This window comes from Lepisma saccharinum, chromosome 17 (assembly GCF_977018435.1).
Source record: "Lepisma saccharinum chromosome 17, izLepSacc3.1, whole genome shotgun sequence".
Lineage (NCBI taxonomy): Eukaryota > Metazoa > Arthropoda > Insecta > Zygentoma > Lepismatidae > Lepisma > Lepisma saccharinum.
The window spans coordinates 2,082,757-2,101,392 of record NC_139245.1 but is presented as its reverse complement, the minus strand read 5'-3'; the positions used below and the strand labels follow the sequence as shown (position 1 = coordinate 2,101,392).

Sequence of the window (18,636 nt, the reverse complement as noted above, 5' to 3'; positions counted from 1 at the left end):
TCTGTGAAACGCAAAATGTCGAAAATATTGTGGGTTTAGTGGAGGAAGAAAGTGCACCTGAGGTAGTGTTCCCTCAGTTCGTAGGAGTTTCTGATTGTGAAAGTGAGAGTGCAAATTTCGTTAGTGACGATCCTGCCGAGTGGTGTCTGAATGAGTCTACAATTGACATTCTTCTAAGACGTGGAATTAATCAGAATGCTGAAAACAATTTTTCTAAATCGCAAAGACTCATAGCAGGTAAGACAAGATTTTTAAATAATAGTGTTTTTTTCGTAAACTTGTAAATGGCGAATAAATTTTGCGGAATTATTTGGTATATTCGTGCAGCACTGGTGCCGTTTATTGTGAATCATGCAGGTTGTTCAAGGGCAAGACAAACATCGCAACTCACGGCATTTCAGACTGGAAAAACATTTCAAATATTCTAGCATCACACGAAAATTCTGAAGAACACAAAAACTGCGAGTTGGCACTCTTAACAAGGCAGAAATCTGTTGGGACCTTGGAGAACCATTTTCAATCACATATTCAGACGGAACTTACGTACTGGGTCAGTGCAAATAAGTTACTACTTTTCTTTTGAGAAGGGCGCACATTAAGTTTGTGCCTAGGGGCGGCGAGGAAGCTTAATCCGCCACTGGGTACGCCTGGGTATCTCAATACATTTCTTCCTTCAAGCATTTTTTCACCATTTCCTTTCATCTTTACTTCGCTTATTCCAAGTATTTTTTTTTTTTTATTTTGTATCTTTTCATTTCCTTGATAATTTCCAATTCTTTACCATTTAACGTTTTGATATTCCAGGTTCCGATTCTCATTTCCTTATTCTTGCGTTGTCGTCTTTGTAAGACCTGTCCGGGATTTCCGAGGCATTAATTTCTTCTCTGAATCATCATCTACCCCTATGCGGGTGATTAGTCCAGCGATAGGGGGTCTTTTGGTTGTTTAGTCCTTTCAGCCTCAAGGCCATGGCTGGTTTTCTGTCGGGGTTTTCTCCCTTAGTCTTCTGAGGATTCCTCCTCGCCACTAGACAGTGGTTTTCCCAATTTTAACTACTTGGGAAAGTAGTGCTCTTCCGCCATCTGCGCCGTACCAAAGGACTCCTTCTCCGCCGCATCTGCCGTTGGGGTCTTACCGTGGCTAGGGACCCTTACGAGGTGCTACCATCCGGAGCCAGTTGGACCAAGGTTTTTTTAGAGGTGTTTCTCCTCTAGATTTTCCGCCTCCGCCGCCGTTAAGACGACCATCCATCTTCTTCCGCCTTTGGAGCCGTTAACCAGCTCGGAGCCCCGTAGGTGCCACTCCACGTACGTACTAATAGTAAGCCCCCTGGAGTGGATTATCTTTTTAATGTCTCTTAATTTTTGCCCTCTCTCCCTTAGTCACGCAAATCATTGTTTATAGCACTAGTAGTACATAAAAATCTTCAACTTGCAATCGAATTTTGAATGAAGGACAGTCAATATAATATATTGTATATTTATAATATAATTAAAAAAGGTAAAGTGCTCCCCTGTGCTTAGCACCACGCCATGAAGGCGTATAATATAATTTGATTATTTAATAATTTACACATATTTAATGATATGATGTGTGTTTGTGTGTGTGTGTGTATGTATATATATATATATATATATATATATATATATATATATATATATATATATATATATATATATATACAGGATGACCAGTAATTAGATGTATTCCCTGAAAGGGGTTAAAGTAGAGGCAATTTTCAATAAATTTGACCATATGATATCCCGTCCGAAAACTAGTAGTTTTCGAGATAATCGAATTTCTATTGATTTATTTTAAATGATAATTTTCGACATAAAAATGAGAATTCAGAAAAACAGCTCATTGTATGGCACATATTTCAGCGTTTTCTGATAGCTAACAAATAAGTGGTTGGTTGGAAAAAAGTTTGTCCCAAATAACAATCACATGTAAGTAACAGGTGGGTATAAACTTACAAGTGGTGATAAAAAAATACACTCTTAGTTTACTAGGCAACATATTAATAACAAAAATGGTATGACACGAAGCGCACAAATTACTTAAATTACTTCCTTGTGTCATCTGCTATCCAACAAGGTACAAATGTTGCTGACATTCACATTTGTGTACAAGAAATAATACTTCATTCATCTTCATGTGAATGGAATCAATGAAATACAATTAAAGAACATTTTACGTCTTGCTCAAAGTGGGCTCCTCCGTTACGAATACAGGCACGCAGGTTTTTACGGACATTTGTTCTCTTAACTCGTGATGTGATGGTGTCCTTGATGTGTTGACCAGCTGTTAAGATCCTCTCCCTGAGCTCTTGTTGCGAGTTTACCGGTGTTTTGTAAACTAAGGCTCCAAATGTAGAAGTCGCAAAGCGTCTTCGAGCTGGGCAGCCATCATGCTGGTAAATCATGTCACGTATTGTAGCTAGAGACGCATCCTCCAACAACATTGCCATCCCGTTCCTCAAAAAATGTTCATGAGTGATGCCATTTAAGATTTGGGGCAGGAAAAATGTCTCGATCAAATGATTGTTGATGACGCCCATCCATACTTCTGCCTGGGCGTGCGATGAAAATTGCCCAAATAAATGGATTAGCCGAGGCGGACAGATTCCCTGGCCTGCTCGATCTCCCGATCGAGTTGACGCTTTGCGACTTCTACATTTGGAGCCACATGAAAGACGTAGTTTACAAGACACCGGTAAACTCGCAACAAGAGCTCAGGGAGAGGATCTTAACAGCTGGTCAACACATCAAGGACACCATCACATCACGAGTTAAGAGACCAAATGTCCGTAAAAACCTGCGTGCCTGCATTCGTAACGGAGGTGCCCACTTTGAGCAAGACGTATAATGTTCTTTAATTGTATTGTTCATCGATTCCATTCACATTAAGATGAATGAATTATTATTTCTTGTACACAAATGTGAATGTTAGTAACATTTGTACCTTGTTGGATAGCAGATGACACAAGGAAGTAATTTGTGCTCTTCGTGTCATACCATTTTTGTTATTAATATGTTACCTAGTAAATTAAGAGTGTATTTTTTTTATCACCACCCGTTACTTACATGTGATGGTTATTTGGGACAAACTTTTTTCCAACCAACCACTTATTTGTTAGCTATCAGAAAACGCTGAAATATGTGCCATACAATGAGCTGTTTTTCTGAATTCTCATTTTTATGTGGAACATTGTCATTAAAAATAAAACAATAGAAATTCGATTATCTCGAAAACTACTAATTTTCGGACGGGGTATCATATGGTCAAATTTATTGCAAATTGCCTCTACTTTAACCCCTTTCAGGGAATACATCTAATTACAGGTCACCCTGTGTATATATCTGCTCCTTCTCCCCAACCAATCTGCAGTGATTTCGCACCCTGTGTGAAACAGGTATTTGGGCTTCGATTGGAAAATGTGAACGCATTGTAATTTGTTTAAGAACATTCGGTTAAGTTTTCTCTTTAAAAGTTTTGAGGTATCATTTGCGTATCGCTCTCCTCCATCTCCGGGAAAACAACACCAAAGTGAAAAATTGCACCTTGTTGGACAGTTCTCCTAACTTTTAAAAATGTAAGAAACGTTTTTGATATGGGCTGCCGTATTCGAATGGCCAGCCCAATACATTTCTTTGTTCAAATTCGTACTGATTCATTTTCGTCGCCCTTACGAAATAGAGACAAATAGAAAAGAAATGTTTCCTACTGGATCGCCGTGAATTTTCAAAACACCCGTCTGTTTCGAACTTAGAGACTCATTAAAAAAGCAAAACAGTTTTTGGACAACCATTTACCAAATCAAAATGGTTTCCTGCAAACACACTGTTCCCCTTCGTTTATATATAACATCATTATGTTCCACACTCTTATCCTTGCAGTGGCGTGCGCAAGGGGACTTGGTGGGGGCATAACCCCTTTTGGCCCAATAATCCTAAAAAATAACGTCAAATGCAGGAAAGAATAGTAAAATGAGGACTGACTATCAAAAAAGTAAACGTAATCCCCTTCCCCTTTTTTCGAAAATCCTGGACACGTTTCTGTCTCCTTGGTTTATACATAATATTGTTATGTTATTTGGAGATAATGTGTACTTGACCTATAGTTTAAAGTGGGAATCATATCAATTCTTCGACCGGAAATGAAGCCCCAAATTCCTTGGCACTTAACCACTACGCTATCTGGGAAGCACTGCGGGTAGACCATACCTCAGTAATAGTTTAAATGTTGTTGTTGGAGCCAGAAACTTCTCTAAACACGTGCGTTTACTCAGCACAAGTCCACAAACAACTAGATTTGGCTGGTTCTTACCAGTTCATTCCAGCTACAGTTTATTCTCCACTGTAGCTCTAATGTATTTTGATGGTACCTTCAAATATAAATAGTCGAAGTCCAACCGTTATCGCTCTAAACTGTTTTCTAGCGTCAGCTATGAACAAGATGAACTTGTGTCAACAATTTATCATCTTTCGGGTCAGAAGTAAGGGATCTCTGCGTTGAGAAATCGAACAATCAATAGCTCAACGGTGTCCTAGAACGTGGTTGCAACAAAAGCGAAGAATCAATTTGTTTTATGTTAATCTAAAGATAAACAAAAGTATTTCCAGCGTTACTATTTCTGCGGATATGATTCCAACATCTGGGCTTTCAAAGAGCGCCAATAGGAAGGGACAACAGGGGAGCTAGCTCCAGGTCGCACAAGAAAATATACAGAGAGGAAGTATTCATACTTAACGTTAATGCTTCAGATTCGGAAAGAAAGCTGTAAAAACATACGACCTCTTACATTACTAAAACGAATTTTGAATAGTTTACGGACTGTAAATGGTAGATCTTTCTCGTAATAATATATTTCATACATAAAATATATTTCTTTTATACTGCTGCTGCTGATTTATTTTACTTTATGTCGCTTTGCTGCATCTTTTGGCTAATTGCGTCAATGGAGATTAGAGTACTGCACTGAACCACTTCCGCTTCATCGTATAGTTGTCGTCCTCATTCCAACCGCACTTTACTTCAAAGAAAGTTCCGAAAGATCAGTTTTCACCCTAACAACCACATGTCAGGTCCACGTGGAGTCCAATAAATCGTCCCCAGAAACCTTTCCCATCAATAGCGTTCGTCCAAGAAATGACAGCTATTGATAACTCCACGTGGAGTAAATGAGATGTTGACAATTCTGTTTCTTTAGAGATTACTGAACGCCAGGTTGCGGTTCTTTATCTTTGCTAGGTTGGGTTATTGTGTTCTGCTATTTTCTTTATACAATATATAGGCCTTGGGAGTATAACGTCGCAGTGAATGAATGGATGTCTAAACACTGCGGGCAAAAGTGACAACATCGCTTTACAGAAAACCAGATCGGTCGGCTTCCTCTGGGGTTGTATCAAAGATGCCAAACTGATGATGCTTACAAGACTTCAGCTATACTCGTTCGAGTCTCCCACCCACGAACGTGTCCGTCTAGTTTCAGCCCACAATCACCTATTTCATTTTCATACGTCACTGTTTATTGGTAAGATAACTACAACTACACGGGTTGGATAAAAAGTAATGGCAACACTGCTGTCCCGTGAAAGGGGCGAGTCACAGCGCCACAACCGTTTCGTGGCTGATAAAGGAATGTCAGACGAGGAAGTATAGTGAGTGGGAGCGATTGTATGTTATTCAGTCAAAAACAGCAGAGGACGAGAGTGCAAGCGCCCTAACAATATGTTTAGGCAAGAAGAACAACGTCTCTTAGGCAGACGGTCAACGCAGCCTACTTCTGCACCTTCTTGCAACACCACCTTCGTCTCGCATTAAGAAGGAAGCGACGGCACGTTCTGGCACGGTGTGCCATCATCCTGCTTGACAATGCAAGGTGTCACACTGCGAACAATGTGACGGCGCTCCTGCATAACTGGTAGTGGGAGGTACTGGAACATCCGCCGTATTCACCGGTATGAGACCGTGTGATTACGACCGTTTTGTCAAAATGAAGGAACCACTGGGCGGGAAGCAGTACGACACGCGCGAAGCCATCATACGTGCTATAGGGCGGTCACTGCGGGACATCGACAGAGATGGACGCGCTGACGGTGTACGACGCCTTCATACGTGTGACAGAAGGTCGTAACACGTGCTCCTCTGCCAATATAGTCAAGTACCAATTATACCAGTGTTGCCATTACTTTTTATCCAACCCTTGTACATTTTAACATGGAGCTCTAGACTATGTTCACGGTTATACGTGCTTTACTGGTATTCGAGTGTATACCGCTCGTTTTGCCTGTTCGAGCGTTATTCGCTCGGGCGAAGAACCTCTCAATTCCATACGCTATCTAGCGTCATCCGTGCGAACTGTTTAGCACTCGAGCGAAATCGTCTCCCTGCAGCACTCTAATGGAGATAAATTAGGCGACATTCACAAACGCATATGGACGACACAGTGTAAGCCCCATTGAGGATTATCCTGACTGTGAGATCAGGCACTAGAGCCGAGTCAGTTTGCAAAAGATGCAGCCCAGACAGTGGCGGCGATTAGGGGGACTTTGGGGGCAGTTACCCCCCACTTTTTGCCACTTTTTCCCCCGCACTATGCTAAACCTTATCTACCAAGTGAAAGTAAAATGTCCTTTACACCCTCCCCCAAAGTTTTGGAACCCAATCGCCGCCACCGAGCCCAGAGTGTACTACTTGTATAGTAGTATTATTTTTATATACATGGATAAAAATGATCTCCACACGAGAACTTAAGGGTCAACCTAAAGTTTAAAATGCGATGTAAATCAGAACATTTTGAATACAATTTAGGACGTTAAGTTTTGCGCAAGGCATGCACGATTCATTTTGTCTGTTTACCAGTCATTTTCATCGTCACGATTATCATACGCAGGTAGAAAACGATGTAAAATAAACAAGAAATGCAAGCAGCTAAAAATGTACACTAATTTATGTCAGTCAACTACGTGTAAAATTGGAATTTAATTCCTTTGCCAGATCTCAACATGGGCAAAAAAGCGACTGCCTGAGTGGTATGTAACCCGCCCCACACTTCTGCATTGTGGGTTGCATGTGTGTATATGCGTTACATTTTTTTGTTATTTTTTAAAATTCTTTTTAGACCTGGTTGGACCTTGGACCTAATTCAGTGACGATATATTTAAAAAAAACACGCCGGTATTCTACTGCCCAAGAAAATGGTCTAATTTAAATTCCTCGATGATAATTTTCGTATGGACAATTCTTTACTGTTTGATACGTTTGATTTGATATTATTGATGTTTGTTATTTAGCGTCGCTTTTCTGTCACTTTTGGCTAATCACGACGATGAGGATGAGTGATCATATGGTGAAATTGATGAAGGGACACTCACAAAGAACGCCCAGGCCGGGATTCTAACTCGGGATCTCTGACGTCTGTGCTAAACGTTCCGTGTTGGATACACACTTGTAGAATATGGCGGTAAGAAATTATCATGGATATTGAGAAATGACTTAAGAAATTCGTACAAACGTTTACTGAATTCCGTAGAATGAAATCCAGGTAAGGTAAAGCCCGGTCCATATAGCACATTTAGGGGATATGGGGGTGTGGTCCCACACATTCTCGATCTCGGTCATTTTGGAGCTGATGTGATCAGCTCCACGCTCCGGCTGTCCGTGCCAGGGTGGCTACTCACCGGGAATTCCTTGAATTCCGGGAAATAAGCGTGAATTCTACGTCAATTTTTCTCCGTAGACGTTAAAAAATTGCAACTTTTATTAATCCAAATGAATTCATACATTTACGAATGCCCCGAGGCAAGTTTCTCGCAGTTTATGTTTTATTTTATCGAAGGTAAAAGGAAGCTGGGTGGAAAATAAAACAGAATTCTCTCAATCTGTTTGCTTTGTTAGTCTCCTTTGCAGAACAATCTACTTGAAAGGGGGAAGATTATTGCAAGATATCTTGAAGTTGATTAGAAAATTCTTAAAAAATCAACATGTATGAAACCTTAATTAATCTGATATGCATCCCATATATGTAATCTAGTGGATGTAATACATATTTGTAACTCAATTATGCTGATCTGCATCCCATATATGTAATCTAGTGGATGTAATGTACATTTATAACTCAACTATGCTGATCTACATCCGAAATATGTTATCAAGGGTATGTAATATATATTTGTAACCATAACTGCTATATGCCATGTATATAATACAACCGATATGTAATAATATATACTTGTAACTTTAATTATACTGCATCCAAAATAAGTAATCAAGTGGATGTATTTGTACTGAAATCATGATAATGTTATATGTAACAAATGACGTGCTCTATACTGCTGCAGATAGAAATATGTACAATGTAGTCAACAGAACAAGAATAAATTACAATTACAATTAACAATTTTTCTTAGATTATAAGGTTGAAATAGAGAGACCATCTGCTTTTATCCTTGAATTTTTGGAAAGTTCGCCCTGAAAACCGGGAATTATACTTGAATGTTATCATGGTCCTAGAGTGGCCACCCTTAGTGCTCATCAGGTATCCTAACGACGGTATTTTCCATCGGAATATGTTGTGCTAACCACTAAGCCAAAATAAATGGTTTTTCTCAAGACTCGTTTCGAGATTGGCTCTTTTAAGTGAGGTATGATCATGGAAATGAGCCTTCACTAGGAATTGAATATGGAATCCCTTATTTCAAAGGTGCGTTTTGTCAGCGCATGTTAGATTCTATAGTACGAGAAACGTAGTCACTCACGATCGGCGCTGAACATAGATGTTATGCTATAAGTAGAGATATGATCCGCTTTTGCCGAAAACACGAAATGTGAAATGAGGACAAAAAGTGGTAGACGTTGTAAGTGCCAAAAGCGAAAGTGTTGGGAAATCGCATTGTCCCGTAAGAACGTTCACACAAGTGACCTCTTTACACGGCCTTTGAACTACTTAGACGGCTACCAGCAACTTTTCACGTTTACCACATTATAAAGCATGGCACATTTCACAGTTTAACGTGGAGAACGGTGTTTGAATTATTGTGGCACTTACAGCGTTTACCAATTTTAGTCTTCAAGTAACACACTGTAATGTTAATTTTTCATGTTTGTGAAAGGCGTGAGATGCTTCTTCCAACCATATTTTCTTATGAAATGAACTTCAATATGCAAAATATACTCTTAAACACGAAATTATTTACCGACGCGACACTTTCTGAAGTCTGAATTATCCTGTGAGTTATGCAAAGCACGGAAAATTAATTAATTCTGCTGCAAATATTTGAGAAGCAAAAATCGGTAGGAATAAACTTAATACTCTGACAACTACATAAATGTGTTATTAGAAGGAAAATGTTTCTTTCGTGTCAATTTTTTAAATCATATTTAAGGTTTTTATTCACCATTTTTATATCCAATTCTTGTCGTTAGTCTAGCTGTGAAAATATGTAACAGAATACTACTAAGTATATATATATATATATATATATATATATATATATATATATATATATATATATATATATATATATATATATATATATATTACGGAATGATTCCTAAGGATCCTTGGAATAGCATCAATCATCACTAAAGCCTACCTAATACCTAAGATAGCTTTCAGACCAACGCGACACGTATCACGTGGAAACGATTCTCCAGAAATGGATGCAACCTTTCGGACTGGACCGTCTTCTCAATAGCGTGTATGTTGTCGCCTCCGTCTGTTGGTCAAATGTGCGGTTAATGCTTTCTTATAGACTGAAGGGGCCTGAGTCACTTGTCACTTCGGTGTGAAACCCCCGTGTTGCTTCGATCTGAAAGCTCCCTAAAACTAAACAAACTTTTGAGGACTAAATGGGTTTTCCGTTAGATGACCCGCGCTTTTATCGTAGTTTCAAATTGAGAAAAAATGTACAATTGAAACGCGCTAATGACAACTGTCTGTAACTCCACATGTATTTCATGAATCCCGCCGGGGATTGAACCCGGGTCTCTCGCATGGTAGTCAGACGCCCTAATGACTGAGTTACCGCGGCTAATCAAATAGCAGATGGTAACTCATGTAAATTTGATTTGTATACAGGCTGTCCTTTACTTTTTGGTTGGTTTATTTGGTGTTTTAAATCCACTTTTTGCACAGTAAGGCTAATCGGGACTTGACCTACAGTTTAAAGTGGGATCCGAACCACTATGTGCCTCCACCGGGTATCGAACCCGGGATCCCTTGATTACAAGGCGGCGACGCTACCACAGAGCCATCGAGGAGGCTCCTTTACTTTTGTCGGACTTTCAAAGTTTTCATTTCACTCACGCTCTTGCATGAACAGTTATACTTTTACATGTTTTAAGCCTTTAAATATACTGAATATAATCGATTCCTGCTCGTATTAATATGTCGGTTTCATATAGGTTCCAATCTGACGAAACTTGTTGCGATGACATAAAATAAATATCACCAACTGTGGTAATTGTGTGAAAGACCATATTCTACAAATATTTTGTCCCATTTATACATAATACTTAACACTAATCATACTTCAGTTCAGTAACATTGCCGATACGTGCGGCAACACATACATACATGCACAGACACGTACGTTCACATTGCAAAGTTCAAGATTTCTTTGAAGTGTCAATTCTGCGAATTTGCTGGTTTAAAATGTTTGAATTTTGAACATAAAATCCAGTTACTAATTGATATTAAAATCTGATGTGGGAATAAATATAAATGTGAAAATATCATTTTTGTGATGTTAGTTATTCTATAAATTTTGTTATGGCCTGGGACGATTTTTTCCAAAAATGCTCTAATTAAAAACCAATGATATTATAGTGAAGCTTGTAAATTAAATATTATACTGTCTTGGTGTGTATCTGTGACTGAAAATGAATAATATTTATTATAAATCCGTTAATGTCAATATTTTAGCTTGTATTCTTTTTTCAAAAAATTAACATTCTATCATTATTTCGGGAATATTTTCATTCATTTGAGTTTTTTAAATATTCCACCCATCTTGCTCATTATCATCGTCAACGCATGCTCTAGAACTCCAAAGTTTAGCGCAATTTACAAACAATATTCATAGTATATTCTAAAGAAATATTCCATTATCCCTGAAAATATTTGGTCTGCCATTTTTCATTCCAGTTATATTACTAATTATATTTACATTTATTTTATCAGAAACAAAACACATTTTGTTTTATATTGATTGGTAAGGTTGTAGTTCTTAAAATATTAACGTACCCTCTCTTTGCTAATAGTTTGAACAACATGGAAATTCAGGCACTTATAAAAATATTTATAGATGAGATGAGAGTAATGTGTATTGCAAGCCAGAAATCAACCGCGTTTGATATCATGCCGTTCATAATTCCACCAAAGTATACAGCTCTGTGCATCAATTTTAATTATTTATAATTTTTTTAACAATAACTATTGTATTAATACAAAAAATCAGTAGTTATTAAGCAACCTTAAACATATCGTAGCCTAGTGATTTTTACATGAATAAATTGATTACTAATTGAAGCCTATTAAAGTACTACGTGTAACCAAATGTTACAACTAAATTCGATATATCGCCCGGGTGATGCACAAGTAGAATTATGCACGACTGTAACGATATTGATTTTTAATAAATTGGAGATTCTATAAATTTTTCTTTGTGCAGTTAAGGTTCATAAGATTTCACGAGTTCTTTCTTATATTGAAGTCATTGTAGTGTATTTCTTTAGTGCAAAATATATTTGCACATTACTCTCTTCATGTCGGTAATCAATAACGCTGTTTTCCTATTGTGCACGTTTTTACTACTGCGATTCGAATTGTTTTTATTTGCCGTTGCATTAACAAGTGCCTGTTCTATAGTTAAGAGACAGTATGATATTTTTGTGCGAATATGCACACGGCCTTTCTTCGATCGCTTGAGAATTTTTGCCATAAAGGTGGCAAAGTTCTGCAATAACAGATTATTTTTTTTTTTGTAGAATAGTATTTTGTTTTACACTTCCACTATAATTTATCCGGTTGCTTCATTACTGAACACTAAAATGGCAGACCAAACCTGTCGTTGAACTATTAAAATTTAGCTGAAAATCCATAGGTTCGAGCACTATTATCGTCCGAGAACTTGCACACAGTATCCATGTTCCAGCAGTTTCACAAAAAAAAAACAACTCCACAAAAGAATGCTGAAGCTCACTTCACATCGTAGTTGCCGTTCACTTAACTAAAGAGATTTTTATTAGAAACCAAACACTAATAGACACATCTTTGCAGTATTTTCCACATTGTACAATAAAATCACATTGTCCTTACCGCCTGAGGTAACAGCTACCAGAGTCACCAATAAGGCGACTACTTGCAGCTTCATGGTTGAAAACGTGGCTCACTCTGCACTGCTGCGAGTCTAGCCACTATCAATCACAGCACGGAATGGACTATTGAGGGCCGGAGCTATCTTAAGTTTATATATACTCGGGGTCAAAGTCCACGTTTGAGACTTTGTGGCTGCCACTGCCCCCCTCTTATTAGTGCTGATATTGAAAAAGTGCAAAAGGATGACCGCAGCTTCGTCTTCATTTTGAATGGACCTTTTGACCTGCAGATGTTCCATATATGACAACGGCTGCGATAAGCTTGAACTGGACAATTTTCTAGGAAGAGAATCTGCATCGTTATGGATCACTAGTATATCTAGGAATCTTTCCTCGCAGATGGTGACACGAAAAGGAAAGAGATTCCTAGAAACTGCTTTTTCCTTTAAGATTTATAGATCTACAACCACAGAACCACGTTCGGCTGAGAAACTATGACTGTTGTACGAGGAACTTTTGCCCGCGTTGGTGTAGCAATGTTCACTCTGTTTAGCATGAATTCTGAGTTATTATGTTTAATTTGCAATAGTTTTATGGTCGGTATTGCTGCTACAACCATTTTTCGTCGTCTTCTTCTTCTACGAGAACCAAACCCAACAAACATAACCTAACCACCACAGATTATTTACTACCCCAAGAAAGCTACCAGCCAATGGGAATGCTTGAAAAGGTTGTAGCAGCAATCACTACCTATTTTTATACTGAGCAAACGCGACGTAAGGCATAAACAGCACTTTTAGGCATAGAAAACCACGGTGGCCATTTTGAGCTGAAGTCACTCCTTGTAAAACATGAGGTCAAATTGGGACATTTCTTTTTAGGTTTCCCTTATGCACGTAAGAGGACATAGAAAATGCATCCCAGTGCATTATAATCTGGACTTCTCTGCATTATATCCCCCTCCCCAGCTACGCAAAATGATTCTTCCAAGCTGTGCGATTACTCAGTTCAGGGCATGCGCGCGCAACACCACACTTTTGCGTCATCGTCTAATTGGCCTTTCGACTTGGGCGTTACCAGTCAATCCGAGGATCCATTTCTTGCAAAAGCGACGAATTTGAGTCATTATGTGGACCCATTTGCAATGCCCAATGTTTTACTTAATGAAAGGACTTTGCAGAGAGAAGAAACAAGCGCGCTCGTCACACTGAGGGCAGTAATTAAAACACTTTTTTTTCTTACGAATACTTACCATGCAGTTGTAAGAGCATAGATAGGTAGATAGATAGTTTTATTCAACTTTAGACTGAGTACATTCATGGCTTCTTCATGTGTTTCTTTGGATTACATTTCACCACTACATCTCAATAGATATTTTTTTCTTATGGATTTATATGATCTACAAAGTATACTAGTTCATGGAATGAATTGCAATTCAATATATAATTGATAAGAATACATGGAATTGAATCATAACACAACACAATGATAAATAGTGCAGAAACATATTGAGTGAAAGCAAAATAATACACATTATAACACAGATATATTAAATTTTGTGAATATACGAATGTTGTACACTCTAAAATGTACATATACACATTATAAGTATTTTTTTATTTGTTACATATTCTCCAAGAGAAATTCCTTGACCTGATTTCTAAATGTTTTTTTTTTTAATTAATTAGGTAATTTATTGTACAGTTTTAATCCTGTGTGGTCAATACTATTTTTTTTTTTGTTAACTGTAATCTTATGGTCTTTAATGAAAATTGTTTGCTGTTCTTGTATTGTGTTTGTGAATTTTCTTTGATACCATATTGATTTTTTTACTGAATGCCTAGAACATGGGGTGAAGTGGAAGTATAGAGCTCCACATATTCTTGATCTCGGCCATAGTTGGGACGACGTGATCAGGTATCCATTTATACAATCCTATAATCAAGGCGTCCAGAATTCGATAGTTCTTCAGACCCCACTTTAATCTATAAGTCTAGTCCCGATTAGCCTATCTGAACATAATGTGGACTTAAAGCGTAACAAAACTTTTTTATCTACTAATCTACACAGGATATGTACCGTGTTCGTTGTGGTGTACTTTATGTAATTAATATAAAAATGTCGTCTTAAAACATTATCGCAAGTGCAATCTTTATGAGATTTGAATTTGTACGTAATGATAATTATATAATTTTTTTGAGTAAGAGCATTTCAGGGGCCACTATCCTCTCTCCTCTGTATACGCCACTGGGAACTTGTTTTAAATTTGAATGAAACGATTTCATTGGTTATAAAAAGTATAATGTACGTAGTAAGTACGTTGTGTTAATCGTAGCGATAAGTTTGGAGTCTTTTCTCACCATGTACAGCAACTTCAGCCGTTGTTCTTCGAAACTAAACGCATTTGACTGGACCCTCGATCAGAGTCCAGTTTGCTCTGTAAATGGCGGCTTGACCTTCGATGTGCCGTGCTCACCGATAGCGAGCACTCTTTGTGACAAGCCACCAAAACCTTTTAGCGTTGTTTCCGCGGTCCCTGTTCACGTGAGACGTTATGTGATTCCTGCTGGCTTCTACAAATAGCAATAAACCACGTGTATGTGCGATTTACAGGTTGCAAAGGCACAAAAAGCTCCTCAGGCGAGCTAGAATAAAGTTTATGGATTAGGAAAAGGTCATAGTATGAACAGTGGAAAATTTTTCTGAGGAGAAACGATTCCACAGCCAGGGACGTGCGGTGACCTCGTCACTTGGGGTAGCAGTTGATGCCCAGTAGAGATGTGTGTACACAAATCGACATAATTAAATTTGTAACCATCATGTGGGGCGTTACCCCCACACCCCCTATACGCCTTCATGGCGTGGTGCTATGCACAGGGGAACACTTTACTTTACTTTACCATCATGAATGGCAGGGCTTGCCTAGGGGCCACACAAAAATGAGACGCTGAAGGAACAGAAGTAACAAAGACCATCGACTATTAAAATTTCTGAATATTGTGATAATAGCAAAATAAAACATGTTAAAACCTTTTACTTGCTATTTCGTGAAAGAAGGAAGGAGCTTCTAGCGTTTAAATAGCTTCTTACATCAGATGTGTCTATATTATATAAGCTTACAAGTGTTATTAATACAGAGTATGCAATTAGTGGACGTGAGGTACCATGATAATAAAACTGTTAATGATAATAATAATATCTACAAGAGAAAGCCTGGGGGCTCAAATTTTATAAATTTCCCCCTCCCCTGGTGATTGGTGCTTTAAAACTTTGTGCACTCCTCCCTACACACAAATACATAAGATACGAAGAAAGTATTAGAAATTGTAAAAGTATATCTAATCTGTGTATTTGAAATTGATTTTTCCATATCTCTTCGAATAATTAGTGCAGGTAGAACAGGCGCGGTTGGCCCTATAGCGCACAGGATCAGTGAACCCCCAGTAATATACGATAATCACCTCGAGAATGAACAATAAACAATGTCTTTACATTTTCACATTATTTCGCTAAAAATTCTACACAATAAGTCATGTATTTGTGCCCGTAATATGGTGAACTATTTTGCTGAGAAGAAGAAACCGCGATTCGGCCGCCCTGATACAGACCCTCAGTTGAACCCCCACAGGACAGCTCTTGCCATTGTGAAAGCTTCGTGCGGGAGCAGAAGCTCGAGGAGGGTATAGGACAAAATACATGGAAGATGAGATTTGCAGAACCTATGTTCAACCCAACGGTCATGCGCAGTTCGTTCTCTCGCAGAAGGCGCGGGACAAGGCTCCGATCTCGCTGCTTCCTCCCTTCCAGTGTTGCTGTGTGCGGTTCAAGTTTGAAGCGCACACATTACATATTCAATATTCTCTTTGTATCATTTTTGTACTGAACTTCTTGGAATAAATGCAAAATTGTGGCAGAGATGGATGAGTGGAAACAAATAAAAGCTGGAATTAGATGCGATGAATTAAAATGAAGGAGATACATTACCAAAATAGCTCGTGCAGGAATTCAGAGGTTTTTCCTTAAAGGTGGAAACACTTCGGGTTCGCGAAAGAGAAAGAATGGCGCGAAGACGTGACTCGCTGTCGCTCGGTGTCAATCGTCTCAAGTTTGTTAGTTTTTGAAGTGCTTGGATACTTGTTGGAAAGTATTAAGTGATGCTGCGAGTGAAGCGAGGGATGGACTTTACCTAGGTTATGTCACATGATGCAGTGTAGGCGTTGCTGTCCGCGCAGGTAAGAAATGACCGATAGAAATGCACGTAATTAACGTAAACGAACTTCCTTGTCCACTGAAAAAAAGCGTGTGCTGGTCGACCAGCCCCAAATTTGAACAAAGCTATCTTGTATCAATGAAAGGGTCTCAGGTTCGATTTCTAGTATGCACATGCCATTAGTTGCCATTTCCCTTTAATAAATGTAGGACCAGTTCTGATTAGTCGGCATGGACGTCCGGAAGGGGAAAAGGGGGCAAAACCAAAAATTATATATTACACGCATATAATTTAATTTCAGTCACAGTAATTTTTGGTAATTATTATAAAAGCGTTGCAGTAACTTCAGACTGAAGGAGTGTTTTTTGCTCCTCCTGAGGAAAAAATATATTACTTGCCCCTACTTGAGGACGTCCATTCCAACAAAACTCAACTTTTTTCATAAAGGCACAATTTATTGTAGTTTCAGCCCTAAATTTATTCGCACACCCCTAATACAAAACCTTATACTCCCATATAAAAAAAATTCTGGACAAATCTTTTAAGCCCGCCCCCCATCCTTTTGTTAGGCGAAGGAAGTTTATTTTGCGGAAACTGAATATATGTCACATGACTTCAGTGAACCCCCGGGTAAATAATGCACGAGCCGCGCCTGAGGTAGAATCAAATGAAAAGCTTATTTAAATGTTGTTTGTACGAACATAAGTGTAAGTTTAAATTTAATCGCTAGATTTCGTAGAAGTTTGTTTGCATTAATAGCAAGTATGCTTCATACTCACATTCAAATGAATACGTTTAATATATAATACAATATTAACACTGTTAAGCATTGTTTCTATGTTAATAAAACATTAAAATGCTGACCAAGGCAAACTTTTATAGTATAAAAAATATACACAAGAAAGTAACGTTTCCACCCTGTAACAGGATCTTCTTCAGACGAAACATTACAATTTTTATTTTTATTGTGAAGTTTCGTCTGAAGAAGACCCTGTTGGAGGGTGGAAACAATATGTTTTTATGTATATTTTTTATACTATAAAAGTTTGCCTTAGTCAGCATTTTAATGTTTTAATAATATATATATAATATAATATAAATCTCTCCCAGCACTTAAAAGATGCAACGTCCACCGGTTCTTACCACAACCACGCAACAACAACCCTACTTAGTCTTAATGCAAAAGTTTGCCTTTATGCTAACTCTTCTAGTCTGTAGCACTGGTCTCGACGAAAGGAGGGCATGGGACCATAGATTTATTCCTCGCAGTGAGGTGCCTAAGGAGGAAAGGAATCTAATTTTATTTTAGGCCATTGTCCATATGGGTCCACACAGCCTTACTAGTCGAGAGTCGATCCCATACTCGTGGGAGGAATGAGACGTCCGAGGATACGCCCAAGCCGTAGCTCAGTATCAGACTTAATGCCAGAAGGTACCACATCACAGCCGAAGCCGGGACGGATGGTATAAGGAGCCCAGAGGTACGCTCTGGCCGAAGCCCGAAGGCACCAACCACACAGCCGTAGCAGGTATGGGGAGGGTAATGAAAAGAGCCCGATGATTACGCTCTAGGTATCTGCTGGAGCTATTTTCTTTGGTAGTGTCTGCTGCCACGTTCTTTTTCTGCTGGAACCTCAAAAAAGATGCGCGTGGCAGTAGACTCGGTCTTTGTTTTATCGTGATTTCATCATGCTATGCATGAAATTACGTCTGTAACACATACTGTGAAGTTTTAGCTATTACTTTCACAAAAATGTTTTAAGATTAGGTCCCTCAGCATTCTTCTAATAATAAACCTAAATGCTCTCGTAGTTAGGTTAGGTTCTGTTAGCATTAAAATAATATCGCTAAATGCTTTCTAAAGAAAAAAGTTCTAAATTGCCTGTACATTCATTCCCACTAATCATAAACTTGCATTTATCTAGTCTCAATCTGTTCTTAAGATTTGTAACATCCTCTTAGCAAACGAATTACGTGGCAGGAGCAAATTTGACGCTTCTTCTTACTGCTGACACGTGCGTGGCAGCAGACTCGGCCATTTTCTTTTCCGCTGCCTCAACTGGGCCTGGGACCCCAGAGGTCCTTGCCGGTCGCTGACCGGA

General features: G+C 38.6%; 1 protein-coding gene across 1 annotated transcript in view; it reads right to left on the bottom strand.

Annotated features, from left to right (window-relative positions):
* LOC146001464 (uncharacterized) overlaps positions 1-12,444 on the bottom strand; it is an 84,200-nt gene extending 71,756 nt beyond the window's left edge. Inside the window, exon 1 of the mRNA XM_083138790.1 lies at positions 12,326-12,444. Coding sequence (XP_082994916.1) covers positions 12,326-12,380 — 55 coding nt within the window. The 5' untranslated portion in view covers positions 12,381-12,444. The remainder of the gene's footprint in view (positions 1-12,325) is intronic.
* Positions 12,445-18,636: the final 6,192 nt, after the last annotated feature.